Genomic DNA, 27106 nt, shown 5'->3' with positions numbered 1-27106 from the left:
ATTGAAAATAGAGGATTAGAAAAATATAGCAAGACTATCATACTAATACTATAGACGTTAGAGATCAGATAACTGAATAGTTGAGTAACTGCATGAATTTTTATCAGTTACATGACTACTTGATAGTCCCTGGGTATGGGGCCAGCAGCCAGTGCACTCTGGCCCCACTTCTGGGGAGCCCCCTGAAAGGCAGCAGTGAGGGTTGCCAGGTGGGAGCTGGTCCTTGAGGGGAGCCAGTTTAAAAGTCAGCTCCCCACACAGACCAGCTACCTACTGCCGCACGCTGCTGCCTCCGATAAAGTGGCAGCAGCGTGGGATGGCACCTTCCCCATTCATTAACGGGGAAAGGGGAGAGCTTCCCTGTAGAGAGAGAATGCTTGGCCTCCCAGGCTCATCACGGCAGCCTCCCCATCCTCCTATGCTGCTGCCTCAGAGGCTTTTAAGATGACTCTTATGCCCGCTCCCCCCAGCACCGGCTCCTGCTCCTACCCTCTCCCTTGCTGTTTCTCATTCAGAGGCAGCCAGTCGGCGGAGGGGGGGAGGAGGGGAGCCAGGGGAAGAAGGGAGAGGGGAATGTGTGTAGTCGACAAGATCAACCAAGCCTAGGCGAATCAGTTAGTCATACAGTCTACTATTTGCTAACATCCCTACATAATATGTATTCTGAAAATCCCCATATACTATTTTAAATATAATAGATCTGAATCTCAATTATACTAGTGCTATTAAGAGTTAGAATAATCACTTATATTCATAATTTAACCACCAAGCCTCCCTCAAATGCTCACCAAGTAGTAAAAATTTGAAAAAATGGTAGTAGATACTCTAAACTAGAACTCTGGTCTGGAAGTCACAGACTGAAAAGAATTCTATTAAATTACTTGAGTGAATGTTATAAGATAGTGTGAAAATAACACAAAATCACAATCTATTCTAATAAAGATAACTAGAAGGTATTTAGTAGAACTTCCCCATTAATTAATTTGAAGGTACTCAGTTAAAGCATTGTATCACTCTGAAGACAGAGGTGTGTATTAACGTGGAATGCATCCAGTATACTTGGATATCAAAATCTACCCTGTCTATGCCACACTGTTTAGACTGACTAAATACAAAGCTCACTCCTCAAATGGATTAAATCTGAAAAGACTGGATTTTATTTAAATTGGACTTGGCTGCATTTTTAAGAACATTTCCATCCACAAGGTCAAACACAATACTGTGTATTGCAAAGAAACCACTATAATCAGTAATTCATTATCTTTACTTATCCTATTTAAGAGATGGGCTGAACAATAACAGGCAACAAATCTTACCCTTAGAAGCGTTCTTATTTCCTGTTCAATTGCAGACTGGGTTTCCGGACTGAGTTTTGCTGTATCTGAGTACGTCATGACACCAAGCTAAAGAAAGAACAACAAGACAAGAAAAATCATTTGTATAAAACACTGATACTCTTGCTATTTTTGTATGAGAGAGATGCATCACCCACTTGCTTATCTACCATACAGATCAGCAAACAAAACTGCTAGATAATACATACATCTATAGTAATAAATATGGCAAAGAGTCACAAGCCAAAACAAACTATAACACCACTGCAGGGCTATATTTTCATAAGGTAAATACAAAGAACCCTTTGAAATTTAATTTAAATGTATACCCCAAATTTAAAAACACAGTAAAAGAACTAAAAAACAGCCCCGTGGCTTAACAACCAAGTAAAAGAAGCAATGATAGATAAAAAGGCATCTTTTAAAGAGTGGAAATCAAATCCTAGTGAGGTAAATAGAAAGGAGCATAAACACTGCCAAATTAAGTGTAAAAATGTAATAAGCCAAAAAGGAATGTGAAGAACAGCTAGTCTCAAACTCAAAAGGTAATCAAACATTTTTTCAGTACATCAGAAGGAGGAAGCCTGTTAAACAACCAGTGGGGACCCTGGATGATTGAGGTACAAAAGGAGCACTTAAGACAATAAAGTAATTATGGAGAAACTAAATGAATTCTTTACTCCAGTCTTCAGAGCTGAGGATATTGGGGAGATTCCCATACTTGACCTGTTTTTTGTAGGTGAGAAATCTGAGGAATTGTCACAGATTGAAGTGTCATTAGAGGTGGTTTTGGAATTAATTGATAAACTTAATAGTAATAAGTCTCTGGCACCAGATGGCATTCACCCAAGAGTTGAGAAAGAACTCAAATGTGAAATTGCAGAACTATTAACTATGGTTTGTAACCTATCCTTTAAATCAGCTTCTGTACCCAATGACTTGAAGATAGCTAATGTAACGCCAATATTTAAAGAGGGCTCTAGCGGCGATCCTGGCAATTACAGACCGGTAAGTCTAATGTCATTACTGGGAAAATTACTTGAAACAATAGTAAAGAATAACATTGTCAGACTCATAGAAGAACATAATTTGTTGGGCAAAAGTCAAAATGGTTTCTGTAAAGGGAAATCATGTCTTACTAATCTATTAGAGTTCTTTGAAGGTATCAACAAACACATGGACAAGGAGAATCCAGTAGATACAGTGTACTTAGGATTTCCAGAAAGTCTTCGACACGGTCCTTCACCAAAGGCTCTTACATAAATTAAGTTGTCATAGGATAAGAAGGAAGAGCCTTTTATGGACTGAGAACTGGTTAGAAGACAGGAAACAAAGGGTAGGAATAAATGGTAAATTTTGAGAATGGAGAGGGGTCAGTAATGGTGTTCCCCAAGCATCAGTCCTGGGACCAATCCTGTTCAACTTATTAATAAATAATTTGGAGAAAGTGGTAAACAGTGAGGTGGCAAAGTTTGTAGACCATACTAAACTGCTGAAGATAAGTTAAGATCAAAGCAGATTGTGAGGAACTTCAAAAAGATCTCACCAAACTAAGTGATTGGGCAACAAAGTGGCAAATGAAATGTAATGTGAATAAATGTAAAGTAATGCACATTGGAAAAAATAACCCCAACTATTCATACAATACGATGGGGGCTAATTTAACTACAACTAATCAGGAAAGAGGTCTTCGAGTTATCATGGATAGTTCTCTGAAGACATCTATGCAGTGTGTAGCGGCAGTTAAAAAAGCAAACAGGATGTTAGGAATCATTAAACAAGGGATAGAGACTATCTTATTGCCCTTATATAAATCCATGGTATGCCCACATACTGAATACTGCGTACAGATATGGTGGTCTCATCTCAAAAAAGATATACTGACATTAGAAAAGGTTCAGAGTGTGGCAACTAAAATGATTAGGAGTTTGGAATGGGTCCCATATGAGGAGAGAAGAGACTAGGACTTTTCAGCTTGAAAAGAGAAGACTAAGGGGGGATATGATAGAGGTATATAAAATCGTGAGTGGTGTGGAGAAAGTGATTAAGGAAAAGTTACTCACTTGTTCCCATAATATAAGAACTAGGGGCCACCAAATGAAATTAATGGACAGCAGGTTTAAAACAAATAAAAGAAAGTTCTTAACACAGCGCAGTCAGTCAGCCAGTTGGAACTCCTTGCCTGAGGGGGCTGTGAAGGCTAGGACTATAACAGGGTTTAAAAGAGAACTAGATAAATTCATAGAGGTTAAGTCCATTAATGGTATTATCCAGGATGGTGTCCCTAGCCTCTGTTTGTCAGAGGATGGAGAAGGATAGCAGGAGAGAGATGGCTTGATCATTACCTGTTTGGTTATTCCCTCTTGGGCACCTGGCATTGGCCATTCTTATGTTCTTATGCTCTGAAATGTTTGTTTTTTCAAAATCTCCCATATAATACTGTGTGTCTAAAAATCTGCAAAACTCATTTCTCTCCATCCCCTTTCCACGTCAGCTGAGATTTGCTTCCAAAGAATGAATCCTTAAGATTATCTTCAATTTTTTTAGAACATTAATTTTTGCAATAGAAAAAAATCTTTGAGCAAGCATAAGCAATAAGTTGATGTGTCAAGTGTACAGAACTCAAAAAGAAAATCAATTGTATGAAGATTACAAGACAGCATATATTTCAAATTAGCCAAATCACTAGGTTATCACTAGTCAACAACATTTCTTGATCTCTGTACAGCTTGATCTTTGACAGCTGTGTGCACATAAAAGGTGTGGAATCACTGAAATTGCTATGATTCTGTAGGTCTATTAAAACTAATATGATCTTACCTTCTCACTCATTCCAAATCTAGTCACCATCATCTTTGCTATTTTAGTAGCATTGTCAAAGTCACTGGAAGCACCTAGATATTAAAAACAAAATGTAAGTTAGTCAGCTAACTTGAAGTTTACATAAAAACTTAATATCCATGGATAGAAGATTCTTTAACCATGCATCTCAATTGACCTGTAGTGATGTGATCACTTCCAAATATGAGTTCTTCTGCTACTCTCCCTCCCATACTAACGTCCATCTGTGCAAGCAGCTGGGACCTAGTTTCACTCCACCTGTCATTTTCTGGTAGCAAAGATACCTACAAAATGTAGAATTAGTTAGATTAGAATAAAATGGAACATCAAATGCAGCAGTGTTCACACTTCTATTTTTTATTATTATTAATTTTATTTTTCAGGGTTATTTTTAGCAATTTAAGTTTTATATAGATGTCCATAAATCAAGGGTTTTCAGGGCTCATTAGTATATAGAGTAATGCGTAATCTCTTTCTAATCTTCCTTAGTACAGTTTAACATAATCCTGTTTCAAACTGCAGTATCTTAAAGCATACTAGGGAACCTTTAGTGCATATATATATATATATAGCACTTTATTTCGGAATTTGGTGCTGTGTAGAGTGTACCAAATGATGAAATAAGCTACTTCGAAAGAGACTCTAAATAAGCTACGCAATCTGTGTAGTGCAAATTGCATAGCTTATTTCGTGTTTCGGATGCTATGTAGATGCACCCATAGATTCCCAGGCCAGAAGGAACCATTGTGATCATCTACTCTGACCACCTGTATAACATAGGCCATAAAACTTCCATAATAATTCTCACACTCCTACAGCATTGCTTAAGAATATTCAACCTTGATTTAAAAATTGTTAGTGAGGATAATTCCTCACTGTTCCTCACCTTCCAGCCACTGGACTTTGACACTAGACTGAAGAGCCATTGTTAAATACCTGTTCCCCTTACACACTGTTATCAAGTTACCCATTAATCTTCTCTGTTAAACTAAATACACGGACCTCTTTGAACCCATCACCAGAAGGTATGTCTTCTAATGCTGTAATTCTCATGGCTAGTCTCTCGGATTTACCAACACCCTTCTTAAATTATGGGCACCAGAACTGGACAGATTTCAGCAGTGGTTGCTCTGCTGAAATAACCTCTCTACTTCTACTTAAGAGTCCACCCATTTATGCATCCCAGGATCACATTATTTCTTTTGGCTTCAGCATCACACTGGAATCTCATGTTTAGCTAATTATTCACCACATGAAAAAAAATCTTTCAGATTGTCTGCTTCCCAACATGGAATCTTTCATCCTATATGTATGGCCTACCTTCTTTTTTCCCAAATGTATACATTAGACATACTAAAACTCATACTATTTGCTTACACCCAAACGATTCAGTTACCTCTCCATTTCAACATTTACCATTCCCCCAGACTGAGTTATCTGCAAGCTTTATATTTTTTCCATATCACTAATAAAAAACAATAAACAGTAGAGATACAAGAACTGGCATGATCCCATTGGGAACATCTGCTCAATGACTCCACCCCATTTTGAGACTTATCGGTTGGCCAACTTTTAAATCAATTTAATGTGTGCCATGTTGATTTTACATCAGTCTAAGTTTTTTAAAATCAAAATGTCATGCAATACCAAAATCAAATGCTTAAAAAGTCTAAGGCTGTTGCATCAATACTATAACCTTTATTGTCAGAACTAGTAATCTCATCAAAAATATCAAATTAGATTGACAATCTATTTACATTAATTCTTCCTTAAGGGAGGGTAATGTAATTGAGTCCTGCATCATCTACTCCATAATCTTGCCCAAGATCACCATAAAGCGGAGACACCCATAATTACCCACCTCATTCCATTTGCCCTTTTAAAAAAATGGTTATATTAACTTTATTTCAGTTTTCTGGAACCATCTCAGTATTCCAAGACTTATTGAAAAATCAACATTAATGGTCCAACCACTTCCTCATGCCAACTATTTAAAAAAACTATAATGCAACATTATCTGTACCTGATGATCTGAAAATAACTTCAGTAACTTCTAAGATGTTAGTGGAATGGAAGAAAGTTATCACCATATGAGGAGACAATATAACCTATTTTTACTTACACACACACACACACACACACACACACACACACACACACACACACACACACACACACACACACACACACACCCTTCTGCATTATTATTATTATTGTACTATGTAATTCATGGACATAAAAAAACCCATCAATAATCATAAAATCTGGTCACCCCACTGAAATCTGGTCTTCGGTGTACTTTTACCCTATCGGTTCTCAAACTGAGTGTCAGAATACATTTTAATGGGGCTGTGTTAAGACTTCCTGGGATCCTTGGGCTTCAACATTGGTCCCCAAACATAAGGCAGCAGGACTTAGGTTTTCTGGGGTCATATAGTAATTTTTTGTTGTCAGAAGGGGATCGCAGTGCAAAGAAGTTTGAGAAGCATTGCCGTATACTATACAGATTTCAGGGGAGAGAGAAGGGTTTCTCAAACTGGGGTCCTTGTCCCAAAAAGGAGTAATGGAGTTGGGGGGCCACCTAGTTATTTTAAGGGGGAGTGGGAGAGAGAGAAGGGTTTCTCAAACTGGGGTCCTTGTCAGGAGCCCAACAGTTACAACATTGAAATTCAGAGTTCGTGAGGCCCTGTGCTCATCTTCATTTTGGGAGGGCCCCCTGGGAAGCCAACAAAGAAAGAGCATTCACTCTTCCCGCTCTCATTCTTTTTTCTTCATCCTCCTCCTATATTATAAGTAATCAGAAGTAAGTGAAAATAAAGTGAGGTACCTTGATTGTTTTTGTAGTCTAACTTTTTTCTCCCCTCACAGACAACTTGAAAATTGCTGAGGGTCTCAGTGGATCACTTAATGATCTTTCCAAATATTGTTTGTACCATTAGCTAACTATTGTAATATGCTTTGGATAAGAGCGCTTTATTTAAAAAAAAAAAAAAAAAAAAAAAAAACCCACAACCACACACAGTCCACATGAATGGAGTTCCCAGCACATAGTTTGAGAACTTCTGATCTAGATGAAGGCTTTTATTTGCATTAAGCTAATGTGAAAAATATGTAAAACTAAAATGCACCATGATGCATGAATGGAAAAATAAAAGTAATCTTCCACTGAAGAAACTGTCAATTGTCAATATTGCTGAACTTGTCAAATCTTGCTGACATATTTCACAAATAATTTTCAATTCCTTTCAATACAGAAAAAGAACATTCACCAGAAGCATTTCTAACAGATATTGTTTAAAATATTTTCAAATTGTTTTCTACATTTGGAAAGGTTGACTGCAAACCGTCATGTACAAGTCTATACAAATCAACTGGTGATCTCAAAGCACAGACCTCATCATTTTTGATAAAATGAATTAAATGTTTCACTGCATCTTCAAAAAGATTTCTGTCTAGGTCCTCTTGGTAGAATTCACTTAATTTCTTACGGTAGTGACTTTTAGCATCTTCATCCATACTTCTGTCAAAAAACATGCAAAATAAATCAACGCTTTTCTTTAGAGATTCACCTCTACTCTGCAATTGCACTATTATTGTGTCACAAATAACGCTGACAGTCTCAATGATGATCTTCTCATTCCATTTTTAATTGATTTCATTGCTCTAGTTGCATCGAAAAATAAATTCGTGGGTTTTTATGCTTCTCATCAGATATACCAGTAAAACCTATATTTTCTGTTCATGTTAGCACTTCTGCTGCTACAGACTTACAGTCATTTCCAACTTCTATGACAGAACCTGTAACTGAGGCTAACAATTGTGCAGCATTCAATAAATGCGTATCAACTTTTTGCAGTGATTTGCTGATGGCATTAATTCTTTGAAGTTCCAGAAAATAGTAAAAACAGCAATATCATACTTTTTGAACTTTTTTGCTAAGGATTTTGCTTCAGTTTTTGAATGTGGTTTTCCAGAACTTGATGTGGCTATATCTAAAAGTTCTCTTTAAAGCACCATATTTCATGTTCAAAGTCAAAAAAGCATCTACACGAGCAGACCACCTAGTGTTACAAATGTTTTGACTGTCAAATATATTCCATTTGCCTGCTCCAAATGTGATTGTAACATACTCCACCAATATGCAAAAACAAAACAAAACAAACCCATACGTGTTTTGAACAAAGTAAAAAAAAAAAGTTTACTCCCTCACAAGATGCAGCTCTAGCGTTGTATATTAAATTTAAGGAATGACTGGAAAATCGTATGAATAAAGAGGAAGCATTTGTATTAAGTTTTGCCTGTAGACCTGAATATTTTCCGGCCATATTTGCAGTATTATCAAAGCTCTGCGTATGACAATTGTTGATGTCCAATCATAAATTTGCAATGGTTTCCAAACAAGTTGTCTCTAGACATTCAGAAGTGTGGGATTTTAGTGGGACAAAAAGAAATCGCTCTACAACTTCATCATTGCGGCCGGTCACATATATTGAAATGTTAATTGATCTACATGACTCCACATCAGGTATTGAATCAACCATTATGGAATAATACTGGCATCTTTTACTTCACCAGTGAATTGGTTTCTGAGCTGCTTTGCCATTATACTAATTAATTCATTGACGGTCTGGGTGCATTAAAAAGTTGATTTTCCCTGAGCCACATTCATTGAGAAAAATCATCAAATTCACTAAGATATTCAAGGCAGGTTTAAAAATTAACTTTTTGATTTGACACTGATGACTCAGCACATCCTGTTAGAGGTAGTCCCAAAGACGACAGCAGTTTCACCGTGGCAACAACACATCTCAACACTTTCCTCCAATAAGAACATCCCTTAAACTGAGACAATAAGGCAGAATCAATTCTTCCAGATAATTTACATATTTCATCATATTTACACATAGCATTCATATGAGCTTTGGAAGTCTCATGATTAGCATTATCTCTTGCAATATTTCTCCAATTCAAGTGCCCGTTGACAAATGTTTTATTTCCTTTACTATGGTCAGGGAATAATTTGCAAACATGACAGCAAACTGCCTTGGTGGTTTCCAAAAAACAACCAATTTCTCATTTCTGTGGTCCCATTTTTCTTCATCCTCAGAAAATGGGACTCATGAAGACCTCTAAATTGCTTTCGGCCCCCAACCTCAGACTTTTCTCTTAATTTTCAATATTACCTATGTTTTTCAGTTTATTTACTAAGAAAAAGTCTATCACTTCCAATGAAATAGATTTTCACTATCATGCAATGTCTTGAGGGTAGGTTTCTTCCCTTACTTCGATAAAATTACCAGTGTTTTATGGTTCCATTGCCACTTCAGAGCCCACTTGTTAAACTTTTGCAGTTGTTGCGGTATCCTCAACTCGGCAAATGATCAGATAATTGAGATGTTTCCTCGTCCATACTTTTTGATGAATGTCCTCTGTTCAATACTTCAAGATTTTTATAATAAGGATGACAAATTGTCTTTTTGCCTTGACTTCATTTTTTTGTGTTTTTGATTGCCAGACTCATAGTATCACTTCATTATTGCTAAAAAACGGACGATTTTTAGGCAGATTGAAAATGTCTGAAAGAGCAGAGAAGTAGCTACAGGTTGGGCTGTGGGGGCCATGATCTGGACCACCCATTCCCCAATAGGTTTAACACCAATGGCACTAGAACATTTTTAATAGTGGGGTGTTGAAAGCCCGACCCTGTCTCTCCTAGTTGCAGATCCAGACCTGGATGCAGGCTACAGAGGCAAAAGTAGTAAGGGTTCAGGCAGGGCTGCTGACAGAACAGCCAGGCCACTGGGTAAGATGGGGGAGAGAGGCAGGCCTTAATTCGAACTACTTAATTCGAACTAGGCGTTAATCCTCGTAGAATGAGATTTACCTCGTTCGAATTAAGCGCTCCGCTAGTTTGAGTTAAATTCGAACTAGTGGTTTGTATGTGTAGCCCCTATTAAAGTTAATTCGAACTAACGGCTGTTAGTTCGAATTAACTTTGCAGTGTAGACATACCCCAACATATCTGAAAATCCTTACGGTCCATAACTGTGGTCATAGATTTCTCCTTGTGCCACTTATTAATTTTAATTCTTAAGTTCTGATTTATATTCATTACTGGCAACTTACCTGTTCTTTATTTTGTTTTTACAGCTGCTTTCACTTCCCTCTTCAACCAGGTCAGTCTTCTAACTAGTCCAGTCTTCTTCAATTGGGGCTTTTTGGACATATAGTAAGGTGTTCTTAAATTATTCCCAATTATCACTCACATTTTTCCAATTAAATTCTTCCTTTCAAGTGATTGGGCTCATAATTGTTTTCAGCTTTGTGAAACTGGCCCGCATGCATACATGTGTGCATGCGTATTTATTTTTTACTGGACTTTATTTTGCTTTCCCATTACAAACATAACAACATAATTGAAATCATGATCACTTTTACCTAAACTACCATTAATTTTTACTTCTCTTGTCAGTTGCTGTTACACCTTATCCTAATACAGAATTCCGACCTGCTGGCTGCAACACTTGAATATGATTTAGGACTAGCAGCATACAACGGACCACCAGTGTATGTCACTCAAATTGAAGTTCCCCAATCTCAACTTTTTTTCCTTGCTTATTACAAATAGGTGCATAAGGAAGTGGTTGTCTTGTTCCATAAACTGATTTGGTGGCCTATAGCAGACACCAATTGACACCCCATCTTGTTCTCTACCAGTTTGGACAATGGCCAATATGCTTCTGGATCGATATGTTATGCTAGTTTGGTTGGCTATTAAAAGACAAATATACAGAATACGGAACACATCCCTTTCTGTTCAACTATAGCCCAGTTTAGAATTCAAAGGACAGGACAGAAATGCTGAAGGAGCAAGGTCTGTCCTAAAAGGAGCGAGCAAGTGATTTTAGACAAAATATCTTTGTATCAACCAATGTTTTTCCAAGAAAGTTTCTACAGAAGGCAGCTCTGTTTTTAAGCTCTGAGATTTTCTGGTTGCTTTAGAAGAGAAACAGACCAGTATTAGCTCAGAATCACATTAAAACATAATATTTCCTCCCTGGTTGTTTGAACTGTTATTCATGGCTAGCAAGTTTGAATCTAAGGAGAAGTTTCTCTTTTTCTCTAACCCAGCTGTAGGAAAAAGAAAAAGTGGAAAAAGCAATTCAGAAGATTTTTTCTCTTTAAATAGCTTGTTTTTATATCATATGTATATTAGTTTATTACAGTAATTTTACAACATCATGACATGCCTGTTATGTCACAGTGTTGTTGGGAAATTCCTTGACAATGCAAAAAGGTAAATTCTATACAGGTTACTTATTTTTAAAAAGCCTCACATGTCCAAGTGTTGGTCCTCGGGGCATGATTGTAGCTTTGTTGATCGGCATTGCATCTTTCGTATAATATGCAATGATAGCATGTCCAGATTCATGATATGCAGTGATTGTCTTGTTTTTATCATCAATTTCTACACTTCTACGTTCAGGTCCTTAAAACACATGAAAAGGAAAAGATTAATAAAGAATTATAGTGAAATAAGAATCAAATTATTGTCAGTATATTTGTTACTAGTAGGGATTTTCTGAAAGACTCAGCATTGGCCAAACTCTGCTTCTACTGAAGTCTAATTAACTTTAATGGGAGTAATGCAAGGCTACCCCAATTGCTTTTAAAAATCTCACTCAATCTACAAAGTATAAATGGATCAGAAAATGTTTTCAGAATAATATGCACCTCAGGCATCTAAGTTTTATCTCACTATATAAAACTCAGACCAAAATTTGCTCCACAGTTCTGATAATTTATCTCCTTTCTTTACAAGGAAGAAGCACATCTCCTTTAATTGATCCTCTGCCTCCCATTTATCTTTAAAGTGCTAACAGCAGGTTTATTACCATATAGGCACTAAGACAATTCTTACTACATGAAACTTACAATTTTAACAAATTTAAAAGAACCTGTTTGAGACTGCTGTTAACATACTGCAAATTCTCTGGGCGACATGGGTCCTACCCGAAGTTGGAATGAACAGCAGAAGGCTCTTGTGACAGGACTGAGGTTCTGACTGAAATCTGTACAACAGCATGCTGTATCTCAATTGAAAAATTCTCATAACTGTATTTTTGTATAATCTTTCTGAATAAACAACAGCCAGTGTCATTGTACACTTTGGAAACCATTTCAATTTGTGAAAGGTTATTACAATTTGTGAAAGGTTGGAAATATGTTAATTTCTTCCTAACTTCCTAGCTTCAGAGGTTTTGAAATGCCAAGCATGTTGGATACGATTCAACTAACTGTCCCTAAAAGCCAGCAGTCTTTATGACAAGACTCTAGATTTCCCAATGTAGCACACTACAGACACTGCTAACAAAATTTGTATAGAACTACCATGGCAACTATTACAAGCTTTGACATAACTACAGGTTGGACATCCCTGGTCCACTACCTCAAGACCCGAGTGATCCCTAAGGAGAGAGTTTGCTGGACCAGAGAAGGTCAGACCTTGGGCTCTCCTGGGACTCCCCTCCTGGTCACCAACCGAGCCAATGCACTGTCCCCGGCCCATTGGTGGGGCTCCAGACTCCCAGCTGCCACCCGCTCCAGCCATCAGTGGTTCTGTACCCCAAACCAGTGGGGCTCCTCACCCAGCCCCTGGGCAGCAGAGCTCTGCTCCCGGCCACCGGGGCTCCCCACCCAGCCCTCCTTGGACTTCCAGCCACTGGCTGGATTCCCTGCCGCCAGGGCACTGGCCCTCCATGCTCCCTGCCAGTTGAGCTCCCAGCTGCTGAAGGACCACGGATGTTACTGGACCAGAGAGTCCTGGACAACAGAGGTTCAGCCTGTAGCTATCATTACTGTACTTGATATATTACATTATTAGAACATCTTTTAGCCTTGCATTTGAAAGCCCTCTCTCAGGTCTTTCAAATGTGCCCATCACTATAGCTGGTAGGCACTCACCTAAAAACATCTATCTAATTGAGAAGCAGGTAGTTGAAAATGATAACAAAATGCAATAAACCCACTCAAATACAAAACACTATACACTTAAAAAGGTTAATTTTGCATACATAAAATCCTACCCATGAGAATTTTGTCCTTTGAGAATTCCAATTCCTTCATGGATACCATATCTTTCCCATCAACAGCTGCCTTTAATGCAGCTTGGTTCACAAGATTTTCTAGCTCTGCTCCAGAAAATCCTACTGTACCTCGTGCAATTATTTCTGGATCAATAGCTGTATGAAAAAAGAATAGATATTGATACCACTTATCTCCTTGAATTGTTTCCTGTTTATCAAAACAACATCAAAAGGGCTTAGTCATTTATATGAATGAGAATGCATGGTAACAATAGTAATTATTAAAATAGACAAGATTTAGAAGGCAAACTCTCATGCCTCTTCATCTGATGAAGTGGGTTTTTCCCACAAAGCTTATGTCCTAATGTCTGTTTGTCTCTATGGTGCCACATGATTCCTTTTTGTGTTTGCAGATACAGATCAACACGGCTACCCCTGAGACTTTCCTCATGCCTCTAAATTTAGATAAACCTCTGGTTCAGGTCAGTACTGCTGACATAATGGACTAGATGGACCAAGAGTCTGATTGCAAAAGATGCCAGCCCACGCAGCTAAATGTTTATACTTACCCTGATCATACTTTATTTTATTAAGGTACCATTTCAGAATTTCTGTTCGACCTCTCACGTCTGGCCTTGGAACTGTAACTTGCATGTCAAAGCGACCAGGACGTATTAGAGCACTAAGGAAAAAAGAAACATGGTAAATAAGTATGCTTTAACATCTGAAGAACAGTGTTACAGCAAACGTATCTAATTTTCTTAACATGGATATTTTGTGAAGACTCTTAGAAACACATTTCTCTCTCTACCGATCTGTACACCACGTACAAAGCTGATTTAATTGTGTTGCTGGTTAACTTTTGCAGAAATCAATTTCTCCATCTATCAAAGAGATGCAGTCATATTTTTGATATATAGAATTACTGCTAAAAACGTATATGCAACTACAGTGTGACTCTTTACCAAGTTGTCAATGCATCATGGCAGATTGCAAAGTGGTGGTTGTTTGGCAATCTCATTTTTACAACCCTTACTAGTACACGCTAAAACCCTTAATATTACCGATTTCCTCTAAATCAGTGGCCTTTAAATGTTAAAAATGCCAGCTTCTACAGTTTTTGATGGAAAAATAACTAACACCATTTTCAAAATCTGAAGATCATCATAATTGCATCTAGTTAGACAGGCCCCGACACTACAGAATTGGAGTTTTAATTCATATTTGTGAAACTGGTATGTAAACTTTATACTTACTTATCTAATGCTTCAGGGAAGTTTGTGGCACCAATAATGATTACTCCTTCGTTAGGCTTAAAGCTTTAAAAAATATGTAAAAGGATGTAAGTTTACAAAGTTAGACCCTAAGCATCATGAAATGTCACTAAAAAAGAACAATGAAGGATTGTCCTCTTTATCAGGTGCATTTTCATACTGACCATGAGTTAAGCACTATTACATGAAGAATGATGAAGGAACATTCCAAACCTGCAGTGCTTGCCAAAGTGACAAGAAGAAGCCAAGTTCCCTAGGCCAAGTAGGTAAACAACTTTTATAGCTTATCCTTAAGGACAATATGCAGATAAGTAAGCACTTTTCAGGGTAAAATCTTTGTTAAGAGGGATGGGGTGAATTTAGATTGTAACAATTGAATACAAAAATCAACTGAATACAAAAATCCATTATTAAAAAAAACAGATTTTAATATGTTTAATTGATAAAACATAAAATCTCATCATAAACATGCAAAACCTACAATTACAGACTCACAAAGATGACTCAATGGCTCTATGTATCCAATCTAACAGTTCTTGCTTCTTGCAAGTTCTGGACTTTCAATTTCTGTTTCTCAGCAGATAAAAGTCACATATAAAAAGACAGACATAGAATGGATAGGACTGTTGTTTTGTGCTTATGTAGTGGTGGAGCTGGGTCACGCAAGGAAGAGGAGTTAATTAAGACAGTCTTTAAGACAGAGACACAATATATAAGAAAGGCTGGAGGCAGAATATAAATGAACAGTGAAATAGATTGGAAAGAAAAAGGCACAACATTATTCAGTGCACATACAGCTTCCTATTTTCCCCACTTTTGCCACAGAAAAACTGTCACAGCTTCTGGGTGTTAAGAGATTCTATCTGGGAATATTTTAAAGAGATTCCTTCACTGAGTAAAAAAGGAAAACCTGTCAGGTGTAAGCACTGTATGAAGATGATGTAGGGCCAAGTTGCAAGAATGAAACATCATAAGTAAAACTGCTTATTGAGAGAAAATTGAGGATGAAGATGTGGATGTAGAAGACGAACAGAGATTAACTCAAATAATTAAATTTGTAATGCATCATTCTTCAAGACTCTCTCTATGCCTTTAGTATAAGTGTGATTTAACAAATCAACTCAAGTTATTTGCTATGTTGGATATTGCTAGAAAAAAAGTCTTCATTAATCCTTATGGGTTTTTTTGATTAGTTACTAGATTTAGACACTACCACCCAAGTATACAGTATAGAAAGCTGCAGTAAGAGAACTCTAGAGTTGTCAATTGCCAATGGGTGTCATTTTTTTGTTTTTATATTACATAACACATGCCCCTTATTTTGGAACATCATGGCCACAAACAATAATGATGATGCCATGTTTATTCCCTATTTTACTTCAGCATAACTCAGCTTTTCCAAGGGAACTCCATCCTACACTTGTTTTCTCAAAAAACAGATGTGCCAATGAGTTCAATGTGGCTTACTCCAAAATTAAGTGCACTTTAAGTGCACTAGGTCTTAGCCTTTTTAGTAATTTGAAATTGAATTTGCAATATTGCTGAAAAAAATGTAAATGAAACTGAATAATAGAGTGAGAAGAACTGAGAAGAATAACTATTCAAAATCATGTCTGAATTTTGTTTCAGGATCCCATTTAAGCATAAGAGACTTATGATAAAACAGATGGAAGTATCTCATCCAAAGTATCCAACACCAGATGAAAAAAATATAAAGGATATGTCCAATATACTGAATATAGATACCAATATATCCATAACCTTACATTTCAGCGATGTGTGTTCTTCGAGATGTTTGTCCCCGTGAGTGCTCCACTCTGGGCACTAGTGCGTCCTCATGCCAGCGACTGGAGATTATTCCAGCAGTACCCCGCCGTGCATGAGCTCTGGTGCCTCCTCGTGCCACTGGTGTCTGTTAGGTGCGTACATAGCGCCGCCCGCTCCGTTCCTTCTCTACCCTTACCAGTAGGCCAAAAGGCTTCAAAGCTGGAGGAGGGAGGGAGGGTAGTGGAGCACCCACAGGAACACACATTTCAAAGAACCCCCCTTACTGCACAGGGTGAGTAACTCTCATTTCTTCATAGGTGCTAAACTCTGGGTGACTACAAAGCAGTAGTCGAGTTGTGGAGGCAGGGTTGGAGCCCTGCCACTGAAGATAAGACCGCTTGTCCAACTGCCATAGATGAAGTAATGGCCAAGGTAAGCGTATAGTGTTTTGCAAATGTGTGGTCAGATGACCAGGTGGCTGCTTTGCAAATGTCCTTCTGAGGTACATTTTTTAGAAAGGCAGTAATTGAGGCCATGGCCTGGGTTGAGTGGACAGTGATAGTGCCTGGTGGTTGTTTGTTATGAATGATGTAATATGTGGGGATACATGATGAGATCCACTTAGAAATCCTCTGGCAGGAGACTGCTTGGCCACTGAAATGCTCGGCAAAGGATAAGAAGAGTCTGGGGGATATGCTCCATAATTTTGTTCGATCTATGTAGAACACGAGTGCTCTGTGGATGTTGAGGGTATGCCATGCAGGTATGCCATGCAGCTTGGGATGCCATGCAGCTTGGGATGGATCAGTGTGTAGCTTTGTACCCATTAGTGTAAAAAGGGCTGGAGGCGGTGGTTGAACTGTAGCTGTCTGGTTGGTGGTGTGACAGCAATGGAGATGTCTTTCTGGTTCTTGACCAAACCTTCAAATCCGCACCGGAGTGGAGCACCTATGGGGACGTCATTCAAAGAAGAAATTGCTGCTGCATTGCTAATGCTCTCAAAATTTGGAAGGCACTTCAAGAGATATTGATGGAAGAAATACCTCACCAGAACGTAAACTACAGGCAATAAGCTAGCAAATTTGGACCAAGCACTAACTCCATCTCATTTTCTTGCAGGCATTACCAACCCTAGATATAAAGGTAGACGCCTAACTTCTGAAGATGCTGCTGCACCCATGGGATGGGCATCTCAAAATCACTGCTCAGTTATGCCAGTCATAATAAAACTCAGAGCTGGAGTGAAACTTTAAATCAGTACATTTACTGATGATGTTGTGAACAAAGTCACTTCCTTGAATTGGGGAAAATCATTAGCAAAGCACCTTGAAACTGTTCCTTCAGTTGCTAACTTTACACAACAGTAGCGTCCTCTGCAGGCACAGAGAATATTTTCATTGTTTGGTTTCAAGGATGTTAAATGTAGATTAATCAAGTAATAAAATAGTCGATGTAATGTGCATAGACTATTCAATGCACATTCGATGTAATGTGCATAGTCGATAAGGGGGTCTCCGCCTTTGAATTGTAGCAAGAGCCCTGTCGACTCTTGCTACATTTCAACGGCGGAAGTGCAGCAAAGAGCGCGGATAGCGGGGGACTCAAGGATTCCGCACTGGTCCCGTTCTCCTTGCTTTTGAAATATATAAGAGCACTGGGAGGGAGGGATAACTCAATGGTTTGAGCATTGGCCTGCTAAACCCAGGGTTGTGAGTTCAATCCTTGCAGAGGCCATTTAGGGATTTGGGCAAAAATTTGTCAGGGATGGTACTTGGTCCTGCTGTGAAGACAGGGGACTGGACTCGATGACCTTTCAAGGTCCCTTCCAGTTCTAGGAGATAGGCAATCCCCATGAATTTAATTTAAGCGCCACCAGGAGCATGGGGCCAGCAGGAGATTGAGTCCCCAGCTCTCCGCAGTGCTTCTGTTTGTGAAATGTACAAGAGCCCTGCTCTTGCTACATTTCAAAGGCGGAAGCACTGCCAGTTCCCCATTGCACTCCTGCCCCTTTGCCCCACGGAAACAGTGCTGGGGGGGAACTGGCTTTTAAACCGGCTCCCCCCAGCACCGGATTCTGCTCCTTCCTCCCTTGCTGCCTCTCTCTGATAGAAACAGCAAGGTGGGGGAAAGCAAGTAGTCGAATCACTAGTTGACTATCGAATAAGCAAATGCTTAACAGATAGTCAACTAGTCGCTTACATCCCTATTGGATATTATTCACTCAAAGCTAAGAAATCAACTAAGAGTTGAAAAAGCAGGAAAACTTCTATTTCTGTTTTAGTCTCTGAATCAAAGTGACAATCAGAGTGGGAAAGATGAGAGCTAGTTGTATAAGTTTTAATAACACCATACATTTAGTGTTCTAAGGACTTATCTGTTAGATTTAATAAAATTTGAAAATTACAAAAAAATGACAACCATCTGCCAGCAACTCAGCAGACTACTGCAATTGTAAATATGAAACATTTATGTAATAGCTACAATAGAGCTGATAAAATATAAGTGCTATTGTGTTTGTGTGTATGTGATTTAGTTCTCTTTCCTAATGTACTGCTGCTGCATCTGCAGGTTATCACAAGTAGAGTATTGTGTACTATTTTCTAAATTAATCAAGCTATCTAAAAAAATTACACAAAGTATGCCCTCCTAGATAGTGTAAAAAGCTGTGCTGAGTTGTAAATTAACATGGTTTAGTGATCAGATTTGCACCATTTTTTAAGAAATATGTGTAAAGGTATCCATGGAAAACTTGATTTAAATCAAATGATTTTTTTTATCTTGGTGATATAAGATGTGATTTAAATCAATAATGTAAATTGTCTGGATTTAAATCAATCCACCCTGGATTTTATTTGGTTTAAACCCTATAAATACTGTTCTGCTTCTCAAGGTCTGTATCCCAATGAAAACACCTTCCAAATGCATCTGTTTGAATCAGAGGAACAAGACAAAGTTAAGCAAAGCTGATGAACATAGCCTTTCTGGCACTTACTAAGCCACTATAAGCTGTCCTTGCTATAAGTGCAAAAAACTTGGACTTAACAGGGAAACAACTTAAAGCGTGGATTTTTTGCCCCCACAGCTGACTCCCATTTGCACAAACTGGAGTTTTTTGAGCATGACTTAAGAGCAGAGAAATGGGAGGACTTATAACACATCAGTTTCTACAAGCATCAATAACTTTAGTGCAGAATGGATGTATACTGGGATGACTTATAGCGGAGACATCCTGTATATCCTGGGGCTACAGGGGAAGGAAGTATTCATCCCTGAAAAGGGAAAGTAGCATTTCCCTCACTAGTTCCCCTAAAGCTTTCACTAGTAATTTTAAATTCTGTTGGTGCTCTACAGGCACTAAACCAGCTAATGCTCCAATTCAGATTTATTCCCCTCCTCCTTAATTCCCCTACCTTCTCTCTAATTCTTTTTTCATTTTAAAGATAGCACACCTTCCATCCAGCTCCTTCCTCCCAAAGTAAGTGCAATTTCATTTATGTTGCTACTTCAACCTGGCCCCTCATTTTTTTCCATCAGAATCACTGCTCTACTATTCCTGATGGCATAAAGAGTTGATAAAATTGATATGTATTATTTAAATTATCTAACTTTTAACTGAGTCTCAATTTTGAAGAGTCTCGAATCTCAACTTTAAGAGAAGCAATATCTCAGTCTATATTTTAAAACTATCTAGATAGAAAAGGTTGGCTTATCAAAAAAGAACGAAAAAATATTTACCCATCCATTTCAGCAAGAAGTTGATTGATAGTCTGTCTTGAGTAAGGATGCATTGGAGATTCAATTCTCTTCCCACCAACAGAATCCAACTCATCAATAAATATAACACAGGGAGCATTTGCTTTTGCTTCCCCTACCAAATAAAACAAGCTTAAGAACATTTGAAATCAAAGTATTCCATATCTAAAAACTATATCCAACTTTTTCCCTATTATTTTAGGATTCTATTATTTCTATTCTATTATTCCACTGTTTTAGGATTCTTAATTTTTGCCAACTGTGACCAGAATTACACTTATTTCAGTCAATGAACCAATATCTTTGGGGGAAACACATCAACACAGATTAACAAATTCATATTTGATATCAAATGCATTTTTCCAGTATAAGTAGTAGTTGGGATGTCAACATGTAGTTGACTACACGATTAAGCCTGGGGTTATTGGTTAATCCTATCAACTACACACACCTCCCCCCTTGGTGCTTCTGTATCAGGCAGTGAGGCAATTGTAATGCGTGGAGAGCCAGCTCTCAGCACATTCCAGCTCTGCAGACCTGTCTGCCCCTCCCCAACTCTCAAAGGCAGCAGGGGAGGTGGCAGGTGGGAGCCAGTGCTCAAGTGGTTACATATTTACACAAATATCAAGTAATGAACAATTCTAATAAATAGATATAAAATTGTGACCCATTAACACAGAAAACATTGTCAAGATCAAGGAACTTAAGGTATAATACAGCTCTCATAACAAAAGTTTCACCTTCAAAATTATAGGTATTAATTAATACTGTCCACTCAAAAGCAATAGTTGCCTTAGAAAATTCCCCACTAATCTAATATTCAGACCACAAACAGGTGCACGTGTACTAAGCATTTTAGATTAGATTTTCCTTTTAAATACCATCTGTTCAGGAAAACTTGCATCTACAGATCAGAAAGTGATTACAATAAAGTGACAACTGTCAAGGCAAAAAGTCAATATTTGGCCTTACCAATTTTCCTAGTGCCTCTATAAAATTCACTTTCAGAGGCTGTTGTTGTGAATAAGAAAGGGGATGTTGAGATATTAACTGTATTGACCTTAATTTGATGATGAGCGAGAGAAATAAAGAATCCCATAAAATATTGCCTATCAAAATATTTACTTCAATTCTACAGACATATGGAGATGAAAAAAGGGCACACCTTAAGTCAACCGTTCATTTTTAGTCTCTGAGGCAATCACCACAGAGGAACATTTCTATTAAACTTAAATTTTATAAAGCCTTGTATTTTCCCAAAATTAGCCCACTCTCATGATAGACAAAAATATATTAAACTAAATTAAATTGATTATTCAGATATTAAATAGTATATAAATAGATTCTACCTTCAATTACATTTTGTAACGAAAGGGACAATCAAGTTGACATCTGCTTAATTTAATAAATGTAATGCCACTTTCCTCTTACACAGCATTTTTCCAACAACAAATCTCAAAGCACTTTACAAGGGAAGGAAGGCTCATTCTCCCCATTTTACTGACTGGAAAACTGGGGCTGAGAGGTCAAGTGACTCAACCAAGATCATCCAGCAGGCCAGTGACAGAGCCGGGAAAAGAAACTAGCTCTTTTGAGCCCCAGTTCAGTGCTCTCTCCATTATGCACATTTTACTCACTTTTTTAAAGACACAATGGTTAAAGAAAGAATTTAATTTCAAATACTATACTTGTGCCTGAGCTGCTTACTACTTTGTTTAAAAAGTGGAGAAAATGGTAAAACTACATGTTTTTTCTCTTGCTTTGTAAGTTACAAAAAGGAGAACATTACTATACTGTGAAAACAATTAAACTGGCTACACACAAACTCGTGTCAAATTATTGTTTATTATAGCACAATAGTATCCACAGTGTGCTAAGCATTGTGTACACCTTTAGGAAGACATAACCTGCACCACAGCACTTTCATTTTAGGGAGAAAAGAAAAAGGAAGGTAATACAAAATATAAGGAAAGTGTCAACATGAAGACTAGTCTCAGAGGGGTAGCTGTGTTAAATTAATATCTGCAAAAATAAAGCAGGAGTCATCAGAAGCCACCACACCACACCACACCACACCACAAAAACACTAACCTCAGAACCTATCCCTGCAACAAGCCCTGTTGCCAACTCTACATATCTATAGAAGCAACACCATCACTGGACCTAACCGCACCAGCAGGTGTTCATCTAGTCACACATCTACAAATGTAATATATGTCATGTGCCAGCAATGTATATTGGCCAAGCCAACCAATCCTCTGTGTCAAAGGATAAATGGACACAAATCAGACCAAAGAAGGCAATGCACAAAAACCACTAGGAAACAATTTAACCTCCCTGGACACTCAATAATGGATTTAAAAGTAACCATCTTTCTACAAAAAACACCAAAAACTTCAAATCAGACTGCAAAGAGAAACAGCAGAGCTGCTGAGTTGCAAATTTAACATGATCAAAATAAGACTGAATAATAATTCCGAATGGTTCTTACTATAAAGGCAATTTTCTCTCTCTAGGTATTCAACACTCCCCATCAACTGCTAGGAGTGAGCCCCATCAGAGCTGGCTAAATTGGCCTTGTTAACACTGATCTTACACTTGTTAAGTAACTCCCTATTCCACTCCATCCATCTGAAAAAAAAAAAAAAAAAGTGTTTTTTACCCATCAAAGCGTATGCCCAAATAAATCTGTTAGTCTTTAAGGTGCAATAGGACTCCTCATGGTTTTTTCAAAAGTGAAGACTGACATTTTGTTTGAATATAAATAAAACATTATAAGTAACTAAAAAAAGTTCTTCCTTACTCATTACTAAGTATTATACTTAGTCATGGGTATTTTTTGCAAAAGTCACGGACAGGTCATGGGCAATAAACAAAAATTCACACCCCATGACCTGGTCCATGATTTTTACAAAAAATACCCATGACTAAGTAAAAAAATGTCCAAAAAATATTAACTCTGTAACCAGTGGAAATTCTGCAGACTCCAGCCCTGCAGGCTTCCCACCCATGCTCCTTAGCCGAGCTTAAATGGTAACAGAAACAGATAAGCATCAGCTTATTGGTTAACCATTTAAACTCTAATATCCCTAATAGGTGTAGGCATCGCTGCTGGGGGAAAGAGGCACCCCCAGGGGCCATCCGCTTGGCTGGACCAATGATCATCCATACTGACTGTTGCAGAAAGTGACAAAATCTGTGACAGATATGGAGCCCTAGTCATGTTTAGTAATGCTGGGACCTACTTGTGACAACAGCTAAATGATATTCTAGACAACACTTATGATTTTAAGTGGACAGTATCCCTTTGTCTATGAAAGGCTGAGATGTGGAAATACGTTTTGATAAGTTATTCAATGTGGTGGAAATAGTATAAATTAATGTTGACAATTAAAGATAGGAGTTCTTCTAGTTAGTGGCCACTCACGAATCCTGCTAGTTTTGGAAAACTGGCCCAGAGTGGAAGTATATTTCTTGCCATTAGACACTGCTACTTTTCAGCAGACAGTATTTAATGCAATTAACGTATGTACTCCTGACACTTTTAAATAGCACTAGCAAACAGTCAACTTTAAGTGTTAATGGAACAGAAAACAACTCAACTCAAAAATTAACTTACTGAACAGATTTCGGATTCGACTGGCTCCAACACCAACGAACATTTCATCAAACTCTGACCCAGATGCATAATAGAATGGAACATCGGCTTCACCAGCCACAGCTCGGGCAAGAAGGGTCTTGCCTGTACCAGGTGGTCCAACTAACAAAATACCTGACAGAAGAAAGATGCATATTACCATAAACAAAACTCTGCCATATGGTAACTCTTACCTTCCAAGTTTTTATAAAAACTTTACAACTAGCTTCAATGATATCTTACTATTCAATTTCAAACACTGCTCAACCAAGATTTTGACATAATTGCAGCATAGCAGGACTTAGATTTACAGATGAGGTTTATTATTTGATCCATATTTGAAGCATGGAAACAACAGATCCTTAAATTTTAAAAGAAGCATATTGCCAAATAAAATCTAGATACTACCATATACACTACTATTACTGAAATTCTACCAATGTCAACTTTTTGATAATTCCAATTTTTTCTAAATAGCTATGTTAGATTCCTTCAACAGTGCTTCCTTTCCTTACATGTGGGAATATACCCAGTTTATAACAATCTAGGTTAATATCATGGTACTGTGATTGGTTAAATTATTAACGGGATGTGGGGCAGTGTGGGAGACAGGGTTGAGGAGGTACAGAGGGACTCAGGGCAGGAGATAGAGATTGCAGGCGTCTGGACAAGGGGTTGAAAGGAAGGCAAGGTCAAGGAAGGGATGGAGGGTGGAGTGGCTGCTGGCTTCTCCCTAGGGCTGTGCACCCTGTCTGCCAGCTTCTCCCAGAGCCAGCTTGGGGCAGAGGGAGAAGGAAATAAGCACATCCTACCCGCCAGTTTCTCCCGGAAGCCAGCTCTGGGCGGGCAGGGAGGGGACTGTGCACCCTACCCTCCAGCTTCTCTTCAGGTGCACTATGGTCACTTGCTTCCTCCCAGGGCTGTCCTGGGAAGGGAGAGGCACACACCCTGGCCTCCAGGAGGTTGCAGGAGCCAGCATGGGTCCGAGGAGGAGAGTCGTGCAGGCCACCTGCTGGTCCGGGGCAATCCCAAGGTTGCGGTGGTGCTCCCCAGAGCTGGCTGGAGTCGTAGGTTCTACCAGCCAGCAGCTGCTCACTGGGTGCTTGCTGCCCTCCCTGTGATCATTCCTATCTCTCTGCTTGTTGCCCAGGTCATGTGTGAGTATACTGTCCCTACTATCATATTACTCCCCTTCTGTTTTATAAGGAAAAAAAACCCACATTCCGTGCACATCCCGTTGTTCTGGTATAAGCAAACCCTGACTTTGCTTGTAGTTATGGTAAGAGGAGGCTTCACACCAAATTTGGTGGCCCTACCTCTTACCGTTTAGCAGAAGCTCTTGAACAAACAAGCTCACACACAGATGGACAGACAGAATCACATTTCTAAAATATATAGTTAGATAATCAATGATATGCTCTCTATAAAGTAGTGTGCATCAATGAGACTGAGTTCCCTCTAGGGTATGCAGCCACACAGCTTCCCAATAAGCCCCATAAAGGGGACAGGGCTGCAATGGGGAAAAGAGCTCTTCTCCCAAGCCCTGAAGCTGCCAGAGCCGGTGAACAGGAACCCCTCCCTGCTGGCCCCAGCACAAAACTGCTGCAATGGGCAGAGTTGTGCCACTCCCTGCTGACCCCAACAGGAAGCTGCCCTGATAAGCCCAAGCCCTAACCCCCTACCCCATTTTGAGCCCTCCCCCCAGCTTTGAGCCCCCTCCTGCACTCCAAAGCCCTCATCCCAGCTCCACCCCAAAGCCCATACTCCCAGCCCAGAGTTTGTACCTCCTCCTGCACCCCAAATCCCTCGTCCCCAACTCCACCCCAGAGCCCCAGTCAGAACCCTTGCACCCCAACCCTCTGCCCAGCTGAGACCTCCATCCTAGAGCTCACTCCCCTAGACAGAGCCCTCCCACTCCAGCACCCAACACTGAGTACCCTCCAACACACTGCCCCAGACTCCTTGGCCCCACTCACACCACATGAATTTTGTTATGTGCACCAATAAGAAGATGATGTGTTGCATATCACTTTCACATTGGTGAACAGAAGAAAATTTATTCTGATCAAGAATGGAAAACAGAGGAAACACTGATGACTCATTTAAACTTCACAGATGATTCAAAGCCTGTCTAAAAGAATTAAAGAGAAAAACAAATATAATTGTTTAAAATGTATAATTATAACCATTTCAAAAGTTAGATGAAAATAATTTGACCTAAACAGAGTCTTGCTCTGTGTAAGAGAGAAAAATTCCATAAACTGAAGGACAATGTACATTAGACAATTGAACCATAGTTGCAAGTGGGTTTCAGTTATAAGTCCTCCTAAACTGTTACTGAAAACAGTTTGAGTGGTAGCACAGACATGGCAAGACCATTTTATAGCATTAAGATTTAGTAGTAGTCTAACTCTAGACAAGTTCCATCAAGTATTAATCGTACTTACGGAAATGGTGGTAACCACTGTGTCCAGTCTAAAACATTTTCTGTTGTCATGAACAAGAAGCCAGCCATTTTCAACAACTGTTCAATTTTGTAAAAGACTAGATTTTAAGATGTAAAGAACCATTCCATTCTAGCCCACTCATTTTCTGAACTTTTTTTTTTTTTTTTTTTTTAAATCAGACAGCCTAACCTCACCAAATTTCTTGTTTCCCAAATTTGGACTGAGAGAAAATATAAGAGTTCTGGGGGAGTTTCAGTAAATGTGGCAGAGACCTTTTGAAGTTAGAATAGCATAAACATTGCCTCTTTTTTAAACATATTAAGTTTCTTGTATTAACTCAGGTGGATTTTTCTACAATATATTTTAGAGTTTGTACATCTGTGTGTCTGTCCATCTGTGAGCCCATTTGTTCAAGAACTCCTCCTAAACAGTAAGAGCTAGGCCCATCAGATTTGATATGCAGCTTCCTCTTAGCATAAATTAAAGAAAGGCCAGGATTTGGTTGTGCCAGGACAATGGGATGTGGATGGAATGTATCTGTTTCACATCACATGGAAAGTGAGAGGGTATATTAGCAGGGACAGTTAGACTCACAAATAACCACAGGGGAGCAGCAAGCACGGAGGAGACATAGGCTACGTCTAGACTACATGCCTCTGGCGACAGAGGCATGTAGATGAGGCTACCAGGCATAGGAAAATGAAGCGGCGATTTAAATAATCGCTGCTTCGTTTAAATTTACATGGCTGCCGCGCTGAGCCGACAAACAGCTGATCAGCTGTTTGTCGGCTCAGCGCTGTAGTCTGGACGCACGGGTGTCGACATCAAAGGCATCTGTCGACCACCCAGGTAAACCTCATCCCAAGAGGCATACCTGGGTGGTCGACAAATGCCTTTGATGTCGACACCCGCGTGTCCAGACTACAGCGCTGAGCCGACAAACAGCTGATCAGCTGTTTGAAGCGGC

General features: G+C 38.8%; 1 protein-coding gene across 4 annotated transcripts in view; it reads right to left on the bottom strand.

Moving 5' to 3' along the window:
- YME1L1 (YME1 like 1 ATPase) overlaps nucleotides 1-27106 on the bottom strand; it is a 48379-nt gene that overhangs the window by 2962 nt on the left and 18311 nt on the right. For all 4 annotated transcript variants that reach the window (XM_025180792.3, XM_006115261.4, XM_025180793.3 and 1 more), the window contains exons 10-18: nucleotides 23675-23827; nucleotides 20038-20170; nucleotides 14518-14580; nucleotides 13831-13943; nucleotides 13262-13417; nucleotides 11513-11664; nucleotides 4333-4459; nucleotides 4155-4228; nucleotides 1317-1403 (exon numbers count right to left, since the gene is read on the bottom strand). In XM_025180792.3, coding sequence (XP_025036577.1) covers nucleotides 1317-1403; nucleotides 4155-4228; nucleotides 4333-4459; nucleotides 11513-11664; nucleotides 13262-13417; nucleotides 13831-13943; nucleotides 14518-14580; nucleotides 20038-20170; nucleotides 23675-23827 — 1058 coding nt within the window. The remainder of the gene's footprint in view (nucleotides 1-1316; nucleotides 1404-4154; nucleotides 4229-4332; nucleotides 4460-11512; nucleotides 11665-13261; nucleotides 13418-13830; nucleotides 13944-14517; nucleotides 14581-20037; nucleotides 20171-23674; nucleotides 23828-27106) is intronic.

The sequence above is a fragment of the Pelodiscus sinensis genome, chromosome 2, assembly GCF_052426305.1.
Source record: "Pelodiscus sinensis isolate ZL-2025 chromosome 2, ASM5242630v1, whole genome shotgun sequence".
Taxonomy (NCBI): domain Eukaryota; kingdom Metazoa; phylum Chordata; order Testudines; family Trionychidae; genus Pelodiscus; species Pelodiscus sinensis.
The sequence above is the reverse complement of the archived record's forward strand: the minus strand, read 5'-3'. Positions and strand labels throughout refer to the sequence as shown.